This window comes from Somniosus microcephalus, chromosome 5 (genome assembly GCF_052327205.1).
Source record: "Somniosus microcephalus isolate GS21.2 chromosome 5, FLI_Smic_1.0, whole genome shotgun sequence".
NCBI lineage: Eukaryota > Metazoa > Chordata > Chondrichthyes > Squaliformes > Somniosidae > Somniosus > Somniosus microcephalus.
Genome location: NC_140991.1, coordinates 110,809,062 through 110,827,883, shown reverse-complemented (window position 1 = coordinate 110,827,883; position 18,822 = coordinate 110,809,062). Strand labels below are relative to the sequence as shown.

General features: G+C 45.2%; 1 protein-coding gene across 4 annotated transcripts in view; it reads right to left on the bottom strand.

Moving 5' to 3' along the window:
- LOC147117264 (maternal DNA replication licensing factor mcm6-like) overlaps window positions 1-18,822 on the bottom strand; it is an 88,779-nt gene that overhangs the window by 18,453 nt on the left and 51,504 nt on the right. For 3 of the 4 annotated variants that reach the window (XR_015078406.1, XM_085988085.1, XM_085988083.1), the window contains exons 11-13: window positions 17,960-18,115; window positions 14,827-14,967; window positions 9,524-9,685 (exon numbers count right to left, since the gene is read on the bottom strand). Coding sequence is in view for 3 of the 4 variants with exons in the window: in XM_085988085.1 (XP_085844211.1) it covers window positions 9,524-9,685; window positions 14,827-14,967; window positions 17,960-18,115 (459 nt within the window). In the remaining variant the exon portion in view is untranslated. The remainder of the gene's footprint in view (window positions 1-9,523; window positions 9,686-14,826; window positions 14,968-17,959; window positions 18,116-18,822) is intronic. The other variant, XM_085988084.1, reaches the window with a different exon arrangement.

Here is an 18,822-nt window from a genome sequence, read left to right as displayed (position 1 = left end):
CTTTCCCTGCAAATTTGCTCCTCTATCTTTCCCACTAGTTGGTAGCCTACAGAATACACCTAGTAGTGTAATGACACTTCTATTATTTCTTACCTCTAAACAAACAGATTCTGTCCTTGACCCCTCCAGGACATCCTCTCTCTCCAGCACTAACATTCTCCTGAACAAATACTGCCACCCCACTCCTTTCTTTCCTTCCCTATCTTTCCTGAACACCTTATAACCATGAATATTTAAATCCCAATCCTGCCCTTTTTTGGGCCAGGTCTCCATTATCACCATGACATCATATTCCCATGTGGCTATTTGCTCCTGCAGCTCACCAACCTTATTTACCACACTTTGTGCATTTACACACATGCACTGTAAACCTGTCTTAGACCTTCTTGTATTCTCTTAGTCTGACCCCACCTAATACCTCACTATTTCTTACTCTAGTGCTATCTGTCTCTCCCCATCTTTTGTGCACTTTGTTTCCCCTTTCCAATGCTACATCCTGGTGCCCATCCCTCTGCCAACTTAGTTTAAACCCTCCCCAACAGCATTAGTAAACCTCCGTGAGGGCATCAGTTCCAACTCTGTTGAGGTGCAACCCGTCTGGCCTGTACAGGTCCCACCTCCCCCAGAACCAGCCCTCCCTCCTGCACCATCTCTCCAGTCACATATTCATCTGCTCTATCCTTCTATTTCTATACTCACTAGTTCGTGACACGGAGTAAACCAAAGATTACTATCTTTGATGGCCTACTTTTTAATCTCTTTCCTAGCTCCCTAAAATCTGCCTGCAGGACCTCATCCCTTTTTCTACCTATGTCATTGGTACCAATATGGACCATGACCTCTGTCTGTTCACCCTACCCCCTCAGAATGTTCTGCAGCCGCTGAGTGACATCCTTGACCCTTGCACCATGGAGGCAACACGATCCTGGAGTCAAGTCTACAGCTACAGAAACGCCTGTCTGCTCCCCTAACTATCAAATCCCCTACCACTATTGCTCTGGCTGTATTCCCCAGAGAAACCATTACCTTCACCAATATTACCAGTTGGAGAGTGAGATGCACTCCAAGAACTTCTGCACTACCTGCCTGGTCCTCCTCGTCTGTCTGGCGGTCACCCATTGCCTCTCTGCCTGCACACTCTCACGCTGCGCGGTGACCACCTCCTGAAACGTGCTATTCACGAAGCACTCAGCCTCACGGATGCACCGCATAGACACCAGCTGCTGGTCAAGCTCCGAAACCCGGAGCTCGAGCTCCTCCAGCTGACTACACTTCCTGCTCATGTGATTGTCCAGGACACGGGAAGCGTCCTGGATTTTCCACATGGCACAGGATGTGCTTTCCACGGGACGGAGGTGCTCTGCCATGCCTCTATTTAATCAACTATTAACTAACTCAGAAATAAACTTAAGGCTAAGGGGAAAAAACTGGGTGGCGCCCATTTTGGTGTGCTAAAGTTGCCACGCCACCAATTGTAGTGCCCTGACAAAGTTAGCACCCGCCCCCACCGTAAATTCAGTAGTAGCGCCACAAGCAACAGGCCTCCACCCCTGATTAAAGGGGAGGAGCCTAGCGCTGTGTACACCGGGGCCCTGCTGGACCACCAGGGAGCGGGGTTCCGTGAAAACAGCCCAGCACTCAAGATGCAGCCGGCACCCCACATACAAAGTGAAAGGGGGCAGGTGCTGGCAGTCGGCCAAACTAAAAATGGCCACCCGACACCTGCCCTTTACTTTGTGCCACTGCCACACCGCCCCCTGATCCTGTCGCACATATCGGGCAGAGATAGGTCAGGGGGTGCAAGGGAAGTTTGCGGCTGGGACGCAAGCGGGGCGCTGTGCACAGCGAGGTCATTGCCTGTGGCGCAACCGGCTACCGCCGGCGCTAGCCTCCCACTGAATTTCGCAGGAGGAGTTAGCGGCACCGTTCCAGTGCGCTAGGGGATTTGCGCCCCCGGGGGGGGGGGGGGGGGGGGTGATAATGGGAGACGCAAACAAACCCAATTTTTTCCCCTAAAAGTCTTAAAAGTCGGGCCTACCTTTATCTGTGGCCGTTTCTCTCACTCTTAGTTAAAGTCTTTATTCACAAATAGTTATATTAAATTAGATTATCTACTTAAGTTAGAGAGAATAAAATGCTAATACTCACCCACCAATCACCTACCTGCAGTCCTGTGATGTCACTCCTTGCTTTTGCTGTTCTTTTGGAATTTGCTGGATTTGTACCTGCCTCCTCTGCTGCTGCTGACTCCTCGCAGGTCCACTGCCTCAGCCTCCAGCACTCTTTATCCTCTGCTTACCATCTGTTTTGTGACCCATTGCTGTTCTTTGTATCTTTCCTATTTGCCAGGGTCTGTGCTATTTTTTTGTATGCTTTTAGTTTTATGTTGTCTCTTTCCTCTTCAGTCGTCCATGGCTGGTTTTTTTTGGCAAGTAGCGCTCTTGCACCTTAGGGGTATAAACTGGTGCTGTATCACAAATCCTTTTTTGAACACCTCTATTGAATGCTATTTTAATTAGGCAAATTGCATATTTTTTCCTTCCCACCACATTTTTAATGCAACTATTTCAAACATTGGTTGTTAGTCCCTACACCAATAAGTTTGAACAAGTGCCTTAAGGAATCGTGAAGTAATCCTTGCTCGAATATTTACAAAAGATCCCTAATTAAATTTGTAGTGTATGTACCTTTAAGGGGAGAACTACCTTTTACAGCTCCTGTATACTGTAGTACTGGCAGTGACCACACCTGTATATAAACCCTGAGTAGGGATCTGTACTGTTAGTTTTAGAGTAGCCCTCATCCAGTAAACACCTGTTGATTGTTCCTCTGCAGTCTGTCTATTTCTTGAAGGACACCATACATCAAGATTCACGGATTTAACATTGGCGACGAGGCGATTCGAACCTACCTGCAACTCTGCAGAGGAAGGCCGATTCCAGAGGCACGGGCGTCGACCATCCGGCGGAGACTCCAGCGAGGCGGGCTGGCAACAGGTACGGCACAGACCCTTCCCGCACAGCGGCGGCTAGAGCCGCGTCGACGGGAGCAGAGAGGGAGGGTAAAGCGCACAGGGCGCAGCCGGGGTTCAGGACCAAGTGGCGTCAACGAGAGAGGCGCGCAGGAAAACGCGCTGAGCGCGGCCGGTGTTCAAGGGTTGAGCAGCGTCCGCGGGGGAAGGAAAGCGCGGGAGACGTCATTTGAGCCGCAGCGGAGAAGGAGGGAGAGCGCGGGAGACGCCATTTGAGCCGCAGCGGAGAAGAAGGGAGAGCGCGGGAGACGCCATTTTTAGCCAGTCTAACCACACCCAGGAATACAGAAGAGTGGCAGGGTCACAGCGTTCGACAATGATGTCGAAGATTGGGCGACATATGTAGAACGCATAGATGTGTACTGCAAGGTGAATGAAGTGCCAGATGCCAGGAAAGCACTGGTATTGTTGAATTCCATGGGTGCAAAAACATATGGCTTACTGCGAAACCTAGTAACCCCAGAGAAGCCAGTGGAAAAGGATTTTGAAAGCATAGTGGCAATCCTACAGGACCACTTAAACCCCACACCACTGCTGATAGCAGAAAGATTTAAGTTTCACAAAAGGAACCAGCATAAAGACAAAAGTAATGCTGAGTATTTAACGGAACTGCACAAGCTGTCGAAACACTGCCAGTTTGGAACGGGACTAGCAGATACTTTAAGGGACAAGTTTGTGTGTGGGCTTCAAAGTGAAGGAACCCAGAAACGGCTTCGATCAGAAAAGGATCTTACGCTGGACAAGGCTTTCAGCATGGCAGTATCACACGAAGCAGCCGCACGGGGCGCTGCAGAGATACAACGGAGACCGCAAGAATATGGCACAAATGAAATGTCATATGGAGCAGTGAAGTGTTATTGCTGTGGCAGAACAACACACAACCATAAGGATTGTTGGTTCAAGGACCAAGTGTGCAGACAGTGTGGAAAAGTAGGACACATAGCAAGAGTCTGCAGGTCGGGAAAGGAAACCAGCAGCAAGAAATCTCCACAGAAGTACAAAAAGGTACATAAGGTGACGGAGAGTAGTTCAGACGAACAGAAAAAAGTGATACAGACTCCGGAAGCAAGGAGCTGGGTTGTCTGAAACTACATAATGTAATCAAAATGGAGGATCACCAAACTATCTGGGTCACGCTCAAGATAGACAGAGTCCAAGTGAAAATGGAATTGGACACAGGATCAGCCCTAACAGTCATAAACCGAAGGGACTACAAGCAGCTATTCTCACATATACCCTTGAGAGATAGAGATTGTCTTGAAGACGTACATGGGGCAAAAAGTCTACCCCAAAGGAAAAATAAGGGTGAACGTTATAAAAACAGCAAGGAAACACCAAAAATGGACCTATATGTATTGCCAGATGGAGGACCACCACTACTAGGACGTGAATGGATCCAGAAGATACAGCTAGATTGGCATTCCATACAAGCACTGACTGTAGATGCCAAAAAGGATGACGACGTCACACCTGGACAACTGTCAAAAATGCTAACTGACGCACAAGAAGTGTCCCTGTAATGAAGAGGTCATTGAGTAATACGCCTGGGGAACCAAAGAAGGTTCGCATCTGTGGGGACTTTAAGGTGACAGTGAACCCAGACCTTCACACTGTCCAATATCCGCTTCCGCAGATTGAAGATATTTTCGCCTCGCTATCTGGAGGAAAACGCTTCACTAAGATTGATCTGGCCCAGGCGTACCTGCAAATGGAGGTAGAAGAAGCCTCGAAACAGTACCTCACGATCAACACTCATAAAGGTCTCTACCAATACAACCGGCTGGTGTTCAGGGTAGCATCAGCTCTGGCTATTTGGCAAAGGGCAATGGATCAAGTCCTGCAAGGGATTCCAGGGACCCAGTGTTATTTGGACGACATCCTGGTCACGGGCAAAAATGACAGTGATCATCTCGCCAACCTGGAGCAGGTGCTCACTAGATTGAAGGAATATGGGCTCCGAGCTAATCGCCACAAATGCGAGTTTTTCCAGAAGCAGATCTCGTATTGTGGCCACGTTATTGATGAAGGGGGGTTACATAAGTCCCCTGAAAAGATTGAGGCAGTAGTCAAGGCTCCAGCACCGGAAAATGTGTCACAACTGAGGTAGTTCCTCAGGCTGGTGAACTACTACCATAACTTCTTGCCAAATTTGTCTACAGTACTACACCCACTGAACACCCTACTGCAAACGGGAGTACCATGGAAGTGGAATGACGAATGTAAATGAGCTTTCCAGAAGTGCAAAGAATTGATCACATCAAAAGAGGTGTTGGCTCATTTCAACCCAGCACTACCAATTCGGTTGGCGTGTGATGCATCACCCTGTGTTATTGGAGCGGTGCTGTCGCACAAATTCCCGGACGGCTTGGAGAGGCCAGTAGCCTTTGCGTCTCGGTCACTAACCTCAGCCGAGCGTAACTACGCCCAGATTGACAGGGAGGCCCTCAGCCTAGTATGGGGAGTGAAAAAGTTCAACCACTATCTGCACGGGCAGAAGTTCACCTTGCTGACTGACCACCAACCACTTGTCTCCATCTTTAATCCAAAGAAGGGCGTTCCGGTGATGACTGCGCAACAGCTACAAAGATGGTGCCTTTTTCTAGGGGCAAACCAATATGAAATAGAGTATAAGGGCTCGAAACAGCATGGAAACGCTGATGGGCTATCACGCCTGCCACTGCCTACGGCGGAGGAAGCACCAGCAGTGGACCCTGTCGAAATATTTTATTCGACTATAATTGAACGCTTGCCAGTAACTAATGCGGATATAGAGAAGGAGACCCGAAATGACCCGACACTGTCTCGGGTATATGACTTGACGGCGAAGGGATGGCCAAAACATGGCAACTCACTGTTGCCAGCATTCTCATCCAGAAGAGAACAGCAGTCAGTATGCCAGGGGACCTTGATGTGTGGATCCCGAGTGGTAATTCCACCCAAGTTAAGGGAGAGTGCGCTCAATGAGCTTCACGAAGGCCATCTGGGAGGGGTGAAAATGAAAAGCCTTGCTAGGGCTTGTGTGTGGTGGCCGGGGATCGATCAGCAAATCGAGGACCTAACCAAGAGCTGCTCAGGATGCCAAAAGCTCCAAAATGCACCACCACATGCCCCTCTACACCCATGGAGTGGCCCTCCTCTCCATGGCAATGGGTGCATATTGATTTCACTGGCCCATTCATGGACTCAATGTTTTTAATAGCCGTGGATGCGCACTCGAAATGGCCTGAGGATCAAAATATCCTCCACCACCAGAGAAAACGATTGCAGTCCTACGGACCATATTTGCCAGGAACGGCTTGCCAGAGCAGATTTACTCTAATAACGGACCACAGTTTGTGTCCGAAGAGTTTCGGAAATTTATGAAAAGGAATGGGGTAAGGCATTACACATCCGCCCCGCATCATCCAGCCACAAATGGACTGGCTGAGAGGTTCGTACAAACCTTTAAAAAGGCAGTAAGGGCCATGTGCGATGACGACATGCCACTGCAGCATAAGGTGGACAATTTCCTGTTAGCCTACAGAAATGAGACATGTGCAGTCACCAACCAGACCCCAGCCATGACGATCTTTAACCGAAGGTTGAGATCTCGTCTGGATTTGCTCAGACCAAATGTACGAAGAGATGTTGAGAATAAGCAATTCCAGCACATCAATGAGAAGCCGACAAGGAGCTTCAATGTAGGGCAACCAGTCTTGGCCCACGACTACCGAACAGAGAAATGGCAACCAGGAACGATATGCACACGGCAGGGGCCACTAATGTACACAGTGGATGTTGGGGAGAACATTGTGAGACGCCATGTCGACCAGATCCTAGAGTCACAGGAATGAGTCAACCCCATGTCTCGCGTACCTGGTGATGAACCCGACATACAGGTAGCATCTACCCCAGAAACAGTAGCATCGGAAGCTGATGAACCAACCGAAGACAGGGGGCCAAAATCGCCTCCGCACCAAGAGCAAGACACTCAGGAAAGGCGCTATCCAGAAAGGATCAGGAAGCCGCCCCAAAGACTGAATTTATAAATGGACTATTTTCAGTTAATGTTGCATGAAAAGTGTTAATTGTTAAATGAATGTTATGGTACTGTTAATCTAAAAGGGGAGGAATTGTAGTGTATGTACCTTTAAGGGGAGAACTATTTTTTACAGCTCCTGTATACTGTAGTACCAGCAGTGACCACACTTGTATATAAACCCCGAGTAGGGATCTGTAGTTAGTTTTAGAATAACCCTCATCCAGTAAACACCTGTTGATTGTTCCTCTGCAGTCTCTGTTGATTTCTTGAAGAAGGACACCATACATCAAGATTCACGGATTTAACAAAATTATAGAAGTTAATGGAATGATTATGGTGCAACATCATGCAGAAAATACTTTCCACATGGAAGCTCTATGGATTCAGAGAAAACCCTTTAGGTTTTCAAAGAGTGAGTTTTTCATTAACAATCGAAAAAAAACATTTCTATATATAGCATGGAAACCAATGCAACACATTTGCAGTACATGACACTGAGCAGCTATATAGTGTTCTACAGTTTTAATGATACATATTCCTTTTCATCCATCTACAGTACTTGGCAAGACTGGACTGGAGAATGGTGCACTTCAGCCAATTTAAAAATGGGTGAGCAGCAGAATGCTTTCGTATCAAAGGTTATTGAAAACTCTGAAACAAAAATCAACCGCACATTCCAAGTGGCTTAGGAAAAGAAATTATGCACAGAAATTTGCTGAAAAAAATATGCAAATTGGCAAACAACTTGTGGAGCGGAAGATACCCAGTGAATTGTGAATCGCCACAAGTTGCTGGACGATTTGTGCCATCCTGCCATTAGTTTTGCAAAAACAGCATGTAACACTTAACCTCCCTGTGATTTTCATGACGTTCCAGATGTCCTATTGCCCTTGCCGCGCAGTTATCAGCCTGCACTTCCAGCAACTTACAGGGCAAAACATTTTTGAGCTGAACGGTGCAGATAAAAATCTAAGGGGTAAAAATTGGGTAGCGCCCCCTACCTTCGCCGGGGCACTAGTCTTAGCGCCCCCATTGCCGATTTTCCCAGGTAGCGCCCAGAGGGGAAAGAGGGGCGCTACCAGAAGCGCCCCGTGTCCCTCTTGGGGCGCTGAGAGCCAATATCGCGCCGCTATGAGCCGCAGCGCCACCAACACTGCAGGCCTTCCTCCCTTATTAAAGGGGAGGGGCCTGATGCAGCATGTCCCGGCACCCCAGCTGGGCCACCAGAGATCAGGAGTGCCGGCAAACGAGCCCGGCACTCAAGGGGGACTTCACAGGGGCCGGGGACAGCAATGGGGGCAGATGCTGGCAGGCGGCCAGCAACAAAAATAGTCGCCCGCCACCTCCCCTTTAACTAGCGCCGCCCCGGCCACAGATAGGCCCCCTGACCCTGGCGCACATAGCATTCGACGGCGAGTCGGGGGGGGGGGGGGCGCCACCCTATAGTACAGCCGGGGCATGAGTGGGGCGCTGCGCACGGCGATGAGGTCAGCGCCGGTGGCGCAGTGCCATGTGGCACCCAGGCGCTAGTTGAATTGCGCCCCATTAGTGCCCTCTTAGGGCACCAATGGGAGGCGCAAATCAACCGAATTTAGCCCCCTTACTAACCAGTCACACCGTGAGATGCCCTATTCCAGTAAATTCCGGCCTTGCGGTTTTAAATACAAGTGTAGTATTAAACCGCTGAACAAAAAAGGGAACATAATAGGTACATTTTATACATTAATACTCCTAGAATGGAGCCTCACTTCACAGGAGGACAAGTTAGGTAATCAGAGGCGAGAGCACCTAATTCACAGACCTCCCAATGTTTCAATCAATAAAATGAATAATGTGATTTATATGAAGTGAACAGCTTTAGTGGAGCTACCTTCAATGCATTTGTTATATGGATATTAAAGAATGCGATAATTTAACAAAGGGATTTTTGTCATGGTGTTTCTGATTATTTTTAAGGCAGTCAAAAACCAGATATTGTAACTGGCAAGAGAGGTCAAACTTGACTTCTCAACCCAACATGAATTATCCAGTTAACATGATTAATATTTTGCATTGCTCACATTTTGCGCACGCAAGACTTAGAACCAGTCTTAAAACCAATTGGCCCTGCAGTTCCACACAGAATACATTCCCAAACTCTGCTGTGTCATCAAGAAACAGTTGAAGCCAGGAATGACTATCGCTCTCGTGCATCACAACACACCCAGTTGGGTTGGTATTGATGAAATACTGGTCGCCTCCCCGCCCCCTCAGGGGAATTATGAATTCATAGGAGGATATAAATAAGGAATAAAAAAGTTGGAGATTTGGAAGATGGCTTGCATTAACTTCCAGTCCTTTTTCTGGATACAACAAAGTATCACTCTTGCATCTGGCAACCCTATGCTTTCTTCCCCCTACCCAAACAACTTGCGAGTGGAGCTCACACATATTTACTAGATGCTGAGCAAGATAACAGTATTCCACATTACCTCATCCATGCAATGTATACGAGCCATGGCCTCAGATAATCTGATCAGGCTCTCCAGCTGACGAACTGTAATGCGCCAAGCTGATTTGGCAACTCCACAACCATCACGCTGTCTTAACAGCCTGTACTGTTGAACGATGAACTCTTCAGCTTCTCTTGTTATCTGAAAACAAAATTAAATATTATTAAGAAAAGGCAAAGCATCCAAGACTTAGCTATTCGGCTAGAACCTGTAATTTCAAAGAAAAATTGACTAGATTTGTTTTAGAATCTAGTCCCTCAAATAGCCAGGGCAGTAGTGCTATTGCACACAATTCTGTAATTGTGTGTACTACAGGTAGGACTCCCCTACCTTTTTCTTTCACACTTCCTCCCAATTGGCAAGAACTATCAGAGTTCTCAATGAGTAATGAAATTCTTGTTTCTTCCCAGATCCACTGGTGAAAACAACCATTAAGAACAGATAGGCAGAGAGACAAACACATTGGCTCATTGGATTTTGACAATGTTCCAATTATTTGTGAACACATTTGAGGGGAAGGCATAGCCAAGGTAGCAAGTTTTTTCTAACCCAATTTAAAAAAAAGCAAGGAACTAGATCAAAAATGAGCATAATCCTCCAGCTGACCTTACATTAATGTTCAAATAGCAACCAAGATTTCCAAACCTACAAAATTGACATGCAGGAAGAGACCAGCTGGTCCATCAAGCCTGCCCAGCACCACGATGGCCAGAGCTCATGGCTAAACACTTCTTCCTTCCCCCCACCAACCACCCCCCCACCCCCAACCCAAAAACCCCCAACAGCCATGTAATCTCCTACAATGGATAGGCGCAAAAAAAAAAAAAAATACTCCTCACTATTTATTATACACAATAGATAAAATCCATTGAATTTAGGGTGAATTGACTCAGTGCAGCTACACATGAACTGCTCAAGCTTCTGAATATCATGACTGGATTATTGCAAAACTGTTCTTATCTTCTAACTAAAATATACTGGGTACAGAATTTCTCAATAACCAAACCCAAATATCTCCGTACATCAGCAACAAACCATTGCAATTGCCAACATCACATTAAGGACACGGAGCACACCAACAGCATAAAAAACAAATTCAAATGCCCACAGAACACAAACTTGTATAGATCATAAAAAAGCACAGCACAATTCCACGTGTCTAATCCAAGAAGCTTTGCTTTCAATTAAAGATACTAGTTGAACCCTTCAAATAGGAGTATTGCTTTATCAGCCTGCTACCCATTTGATATTTCAAGCAACTTACATACACTTAAAAATAGATATGAGAACAGCCCTGCAGTCTACTTCAAAAATCACAATTTAAATGATCTGAATTTAATTTTAGCATTAATTCCCACTGTTCTGTATTATTGATGTTGTTTAAAAATGGACTGAAATATCAACAGTAGACTGTAACGAGTGCAAGATATATTTCACATGCTCTTACAAAATGAGTGACAGCAACGTCAATTCTTCTAACCACAAATTTGATTTAGTCTTTTATCAATTCGCTCCCCACCCCCCCACAAACCCCATGTGTATTAACAAAAGCTGGTCTTTCTTTTAAAAAAGCATCAACTTGCTCATCTCCTTCCTTCTTCTCATGCCTTCATCAAAGCCATTCTCACCAGAGGATCTGGGACATATTCCAAAATCTTCAATACTGCAGTTTCTGTTTTAAAATTCCTAAACAACTCATGCCAATTGTGTCGTGTGTGGGGGTGGGGAGGGGGCAGAATCATCTGTGCGCCACTTTTTCCCCTTTCTAGCATAATATTCACAAATTCAACTTGTAACACATTTCAAAATTATTGTAGCTGTGATTTTACTGTGGAAAAATACAAAATGCCTAGAAATCTGTTGGTGCCGTGCCTGTTTTACAGGCGCCCAATATGGGCAGCGTGCACATGCTGTGCACCACCTGGCATATTAGTATTGCTCCTGCAAAGTGTGCAGGGCCCAAGCTTGAAACAGGTTTTTACCCTTTGCATATGCAAATAGGGTGCCTGATGCCAGTTTAAAGCCTCCTTTCCAAAATTTGTCAGGAACAGCACAGCACGCACTATGCTTGCTGCTCTCTGTATTAAGCCCTTGGCACCCAATCCAGCAATCCTTAAAGGGACCGCTGGAGACTGCCTCCAGAGAAGTATCTATTGATTTATTTACCTGCCTTGTTGTGGAGCTGGGAGTACAGGAACGCACCTCCCGGCTCTACTAGAAATCGCAGGCCGCTGTTGGCCACCACTCTCCTCCCTCCAGAAAGCCGTCCCACTCCCGGACTCTGGTTCCGGCGTGCCAGCTGACCGATCTTCGTTCATCCCGGGACCGGTGAGCTGCCTTTGGGGCCGTGACCGGCATCTGCAGCTCACCAGTAGTAAACAAGTGAGGCTGGCGGACCAATTTCCCGTGGTCCTGCCACAGGTCTTTTTAGGCGTGTGCAACATGTGCTGGCACCGGGATCATGCTGCGGTTCAGGCACCACCCTATTTCTAGGTCAAACTTTGTTCACCCACTATGCATTTTTTTTTTTTTAACCCTTGTCCATTTGATTAATTTTACTCAAACATTTAAATTCTGGTAACAATCACTGGAACACCTCAAGCTGTGTGAAATGGGCGTGCTGTGTGGTGGATGGAACAAGGATGAAAATCAAATTATGAGAATCATCACGACCCACTTCAACCCACATTCTAAATGCCTGCTTCCAAACAAAACTAGATCAGCTGGGGATTAAAAACACAACTTGTATTTATATAGCACCTTTAACGTAGTAAAAATTGACACCGAGCCACATAAGAAATCAGGGCAGGTGACCAAAAGCTTGGTCAAAGAGGTAGTTGTTAATGAGCGTCTGAAAGGAGGAGGTGTAGAGACACGGTGAGGTATAGGCAGGGAATTACAGAGCTTAGGGCCTAGGCAATAGAAGGCACAAACAGAGAAATGGAGAAAATATCGAGGCTCTCCCTGAACAAAAAAAAGATTTTTTGTGAATTGCAAGTCATTTTCAAAATGATTTAATTTTAATTTGCAATTAATATTTAAAATTACATTTTTATTCAAGAGTAGTTTAATGTATACAACAACAACTTGCATTTATAAAGCATCTTTAACATAGTAAAACATCCCAAGGTGCTTCACAGGAGCGTTATCAAACAAAATTTGACACCGTGCCACATAAGGAGATATCAGGACAGGTTTGGTCAAGAGGTAGGTTTTAAGGAGTGTCTTAAAGGAGGACAGAGAGGTGGAGAGATTTAAGGAGGTAATTCCAAAGCTTAGGGCCTAGGAAGTAGAAGGCATGGCCGCCAATGGTGGAGATGAAAATCGGGGCTCGCAAGAGGCTAGAACTAGAGGAGCGCAGGCATCTAGGAGGGTTGTAGGGCTGGAAGATGTTACATAGATAAGAATGGGGGGGGGGGGGGGGGGAGACCATGGAGGGATTTGAAAACAAGGTTGATAATTATAAAATTGAGGCATTACCAATGTAGATCAACGAGCACAGAGGTGATGGGTGAAGGGGACTTGGTGCGATTTAGGATACAGGCAACAGAGTTTTGAATGAGCTCAGGTTTACGGAGGTGCAAGGTGGGAAGCCAGCCAGAAGAACATTGCCTTTGTTACTTCTAGACTCAACTATTCCAATGGATGGATGATGGATTCAGCAACAGATGAGCCGAGGTGGGGGTGCAAACGGGCGATATGACAGAGATGTACGTAGGCAGTCTTGGTGATGGAGGGAATATGGGGTCAGAAGCTCAGTTTAGGATTAAATAAGATGCCAAGGTTGCGAATTGTCTCGTAGAATAATACATGTTAGAACTGACAAGGAAACAGGCCATATTGGATTTAGTGAGGAGTAGCAAACCAGGATTAATTAATCTGACGGTAATGGAACATTTTGCAAACAGTGATCACAATATGATTATTTTTATTTAATTCATTCCTGGGATGTGGGCGTCGCTGGCAAGGCCGGCATTTATTGCCCATCCCCAATTGTCCTCAAGGTGGTGGTGACCACTTTCTTGAACTGCTGCAGTCCGTGTGGTGAAGGTACACACAGCAGCCACAGTACGCTGGTGGTGGAGGGAGCAAATGTTTAAGGTGGTGGAAGGGGTACCAATCAATTTTGATATTAGGTTTGAGGGGGGAGAAGAGAGAGTCACAAACCAAGCTTTTAAATTTATGCAAGGTCAGGAGGCCGATCGGTTTCCTTTCACTGGGTGTAGAAACTACATCGCAGATTCTAGGGCAGTGCCAAGGAAACATCCACACTGAGTGTCCACTCTCACCAGCCACACCTCGTCTTAAATGCCCTAAAATTAAATTCTGCCCTAAACATGCCTCCTTGCCCAAAGGATCTGAGCGCAGGCTAAAACCCAGTGGATCTGGATCATAGCTTAATTCCTGGTATTCCACTGGGTAGCCCCCTCACAAATCTGATCCCATATTTTGGAACCTGGAGGGGAAAAAAAAGTGTTTCTGCAGAAATAAAAATCTGCAGTAATTGCTGAACTCTGAAAATCAGAGTCACTCCTAAAACAGAAAACAAGTTCTTTCCCCCCAGAAATGTCTACAGCCCTGCTAATATTTTTTATTCTAAGCTTTAGGATTATGACGGATACATTATAGGTACAATAAAAAAAGAAACATTTGCAGCTCAGCATTAATTGACAAAATAGCATTTAATTAGCTCTCTATAGCCTCTGATGAGGAATTTGATGAAAGAACAAATTTGCATTTATGTAACACCACATCATGTATCAAACGTCCCAAACCACTTCAAATAACTAATTAAATTGCACAGTTGCTGTTATGTGGATAAATGTGGCAGCCATTTTGAGCACAGCAAGATCCTTAAAGACCAATGAGATGAAAGGTCAAGTAATCGTTTTTTGGTGACATGGGTTGAGAGCAAAATATTGGCCAGGGCATCAGGAGAATTTTCCATTCTTCTTTGAATGGTTTTATAGAATCTCTAATGCCTACCAAAACAGGCAAATTGGGCCTCAACATCTAAACCAAGGGGTAGTGCATGCAAATGGACATATTTACCAGAGCTACCCCCATTACAGCCATATGCAGATTGGTTGATGCACAGAACTGTCTTAGCTTGGCACTGAACCAATTACATCTCATTTCTCAGATGATGAGGTGCAAGAGTTGCTCAAAATCAAAGTCCAATACCAGTCTTTGTAATATGAAACTAAAAATTGTATAATTTCCATATTATCACAAACTTGCAAAAGGCTACATTTTTTGTGCTAAAAATACAAAAATGTTACCTTTGGTTGAAACTGCCGAGCAAACAGCAAGTATCGGCTAATGTCCTCCAGAGAATACACTCTATGAACAGATTCTTCATTTCTCGCATGAAGGTCCACAATTCGCCTGGCAATTGCATAGTCTGTAACCTGCAAAACAGCCTTTTGTTCTCATTACGTAACATTTGTATAACCAAACATGTCCAAGGAAACAGACATTTTAAAAGTCAGATAATATTTATACAATTGAATTGAATTTTAGTGGAGCTTAAACTTCTTCCAAAGTGCGTTTTCGATACTGCAAGTCTCTTATCAGTGCATCTTCAGGAAACAGGCATATCTACAGCTAGAAGATATCCAGTTATGTCAAGCCTTCCTCACAGGAGATTTTTCTCTAAGTAAAAGTTGATAAATCATGGATGAATCAATAACTATTCCTATTTAGACAATCAATAATCCCCAGACTACAGTAGTGATCAATCGCAGTAATTCTGCCTGAGCAGTTGTGATCAGTTGTTCACAAGTCATCAATTTGAGATAATTTAAGTATGCAGATCACACTGTTGTGTAGAAAAGCAAGATCTTAGGGGGATGGATATGAAGACATTTACAGGCACTAGGCAACTGGGGAGATTAGGTGACATTTAACAGCAAGAAATGCAAACCTTACAAAGCTAAAAATAGTAATATCAGTGTGCAATAAAGATTTAAACAAAGTACAATAGGAAAAAGATTTGGGTTTATCCATTAACAAAATGTTGAACAAGCAGTTGCATTATGCAGCAACAATAACCAGGACAAATTAAATATTAAAGGTGCATAAACAGAATCAGGACAAAAGTATAAGGAAGCCATAGTGACCATTCTGCAAAGTATTAGAGAGATCACAAGACAAGTGTGCCATTTTGGCCACTATACTTTTGAAACAAATATAAGCACTGAAAATAGTTCAGAGTGGGGCAACAATTATGATAATAGAACAAAAAGGAGAAAATGCTGGAAACATACAGCAGGTCTGTTAGCATCTTAAAGAGGGAAACATTTACATACAGACCCTTCATCAAAACTGGAAAAATAGCAGGTCCCTTAAATAGGGTTGAAAACAAAGGCAATGGTAGGCAAGATCAAAAGACAAGTACAAATGAAGGACAAGTACAAATGAAGGAGACCATTCAGCCCAACTGACTCATCCGTCCACCGAAATATACAATCACATCACAAACTACTGCTTGAACGGTTCCATTCAGGAAGGCTATCCAGGTATTATTTGTTCCTTCCATGAAGAAGTGCCATGGAGGTGGACTTGAGAGGAGGAATAGTAAAGGAGCATGGAATGTTCAACTGTGTCAAACACCATAGAAAAGTCAAGGAGGATAGTGCACTATGTGGCCAGTCACAGAGGATATCACTGATGGCTTTGATCAGTGGTCTTCAGGCAGTGGGTTGGGGGAGCGCCAGGAAACGTAGGTGTTGAACTGGTTGGTGAACGATACATAGAAGGATGAGTGAGAAAAAGGGGAGAGAAGAGAAAGAAGATAGAGAGAAAAAGGTTGGAAATAGGCTGGAGAGGAAAATATAAGGGGAAAAAAAAGAATTTGCATTTATCTAGCAACTTATTACTATGGGGTAGATTTTCCTGGAGCCATCAGGCAGGGTTTCAAGCGTGTGTGTGGGGGGGGGGGGGGGGGATCCCGAATTCGGGGGTCCCGACACCATGCAAGATTCACAGGAGGCGAGTACCCGCCCCGCACTGGGACCCGCCAACCCGAGGCGGGAAGGGATTAGTGCCAATTAACTGCCTGTTAACGGGCAGTTTTTAGCCTAATCCCTATTTTGAGGGGTGTCGTGTAGGATTCCAGACAGCTCCAAACCACGCCAGGTTCGAGCAGTCGGGCCGTCGGGTTGAAGGACTTGGAGGGGTCGCGATGTCGGTGTTCAGGTGAGTGATGGGTGCATAAGTGCAAAGGTAAGTGTGTGTTTGGTGTGTCTAAAGTGTGCAAAGTTTAAATTACCTGTACTTACCTTAACAGCCTTTCTTCCTCTAGGTTTCGGGAGTCCATCACGATGGCTGCGATCTGTCAAAAGTGACAGCCTTCAGCTTTCATTGCCGGTGATAGTTCTAACTGAGTCTGTGTAGAAGGACTCAGGTTAGAAGTCAGACTGTCAGTGTTTGACAGCTTCAAACAGCTGTGAAACACTGATATTTCATCTGTCAAGACAACAGATGAAATTTCAGTCTGTGATGTCACCGGTTGCCAGTGGCCCTTAATTGGCCTGCTGAGCCCACTGGGTGGGCTCAACAAGGTCAATCAAGGGAAAATCGCGCGGATTGGCCGGACGTCGATGTAGGCGGGACTAAAACCCGAAAGTTGAAGTCCTGCCTCCTTCCAGACAGCTTCAGGAAAATCTACCCCTATATCTTCAGGACGTTCCACAGTGCTATACAACCATTTTACAGTTTAAGTGTAGTCACCATTAAGTAGGTAAATAAAGCAGCCAATTTGTACACAATAAAAATGAACAACTAGTTAATTTGTTGGTGTTGGTTGGGGGTGCAGGGGGGGGGGGGGGGGGGGGGATGAATGTCAGACAGAGCACGAGGAGAGCTCCCTGGTCGTCTTTGAATAATCTACCTGAACAGGCTGGTTTAATGTTCTCATCCAAAAGATGGGAACTCTGAAATGCAGTGCTCCCCCCAGTACTACACTGAAGTATTAAATCTATATTATGCACTCGAATGTTCTGGCTCATAGAACCACAGAATCATTGAATGGTTACAGCACAGGAGGCGGCCATTCAGCCCGTTGAGCCCATGCTGGCCCTCTGCAAGAGCACTTCAGCTAGTCCCACAACTCCCACAGCCCTACAAATGTTTTTCCTTCAGGTACTTATCCAGTTCCATAGAATCATGGTGACTCTGAAATGAAAATGCTACTACTGAGCCAAACTGATGTCATCCCCTGCTCAAAAGAAATCCGACAATAGCAGTGCTAAAGGGTGGGGTAAAGCTCACACATTAATAATGGGAACGCGAGTGTGATACTGGTTAGGTTACGAGCTGGCATGACTCGTGCTAGCAAAAGGAGCTGAGAAAATGAGGGAGAAACCAAAAAATTCTGGGTTTTAGAAGTAATAGTTTACTTTGTTTAGTTACCTCATTACATTCATCCACCAGGATAAAGAATAGATCAAATCTCGACATAATCGGAGCACTAAGGTTTACATTCTGTTTCAGAGTCTTGGATCGATCGTACCTCCCACCTATAGGATTGGCTGCTGCGAGTATGGAAGCTCGGGCATTCAACGTGGCCTAGGAGACAGAGCAAAGAGTTATTGCAGTACAAGATCTGGACCATTCCTTTACTTCAAATAAAATGGAAGTAGCTCACTTTATTGATCACTGAGGCACACTCAATTTATTGTTTAATGGATACCAAGCCTTCTCCAGTTAAGATACCAATACAACATAAAAAGAGAACATTTTGGACATACATAGGTGAAGAGAAATGAGACGACCAGTTTTGTCAGAACTAAAAGTAATTTTATTGTTCATAAGCTAACCAAATCAAATCTTTGTTCCATGAAAGCAGTGCAATGGTAAACACATTGATCTGTGTTTTATTGCTGAAAGACACTCGTTTGTATAGCAACACGCTGCAAAAACAGAGAGTGGGTTGAGGGAAAAAAAAAAAATCAGAATTAAAGGGGAAAAAAATCATTTTCGTTCACTTCAAAAAATATGCAAACTATTTTTGAATCTGGTGTTAAAAAAAAAAATCAGGCTTTAAAATCCTGATGAGATTATATTGAGTAGCTAAGTCATAAAGCTCAGGAAAGCCCCAGCTAGATCTCAGTCAAGGAGCAGTTGTGTGCTATAGTTGACGTCAGAAGCCCAGGGGATTGGGGGGGGGGGGGGGGGGGGGGGAGAGAAAGAGAAACATCAACTAGTGGCCATATTCCCGATCGCTATCCAGAAATCACCGTTGAAAATGTGCTTTGTGAGAAAACACTCACCGC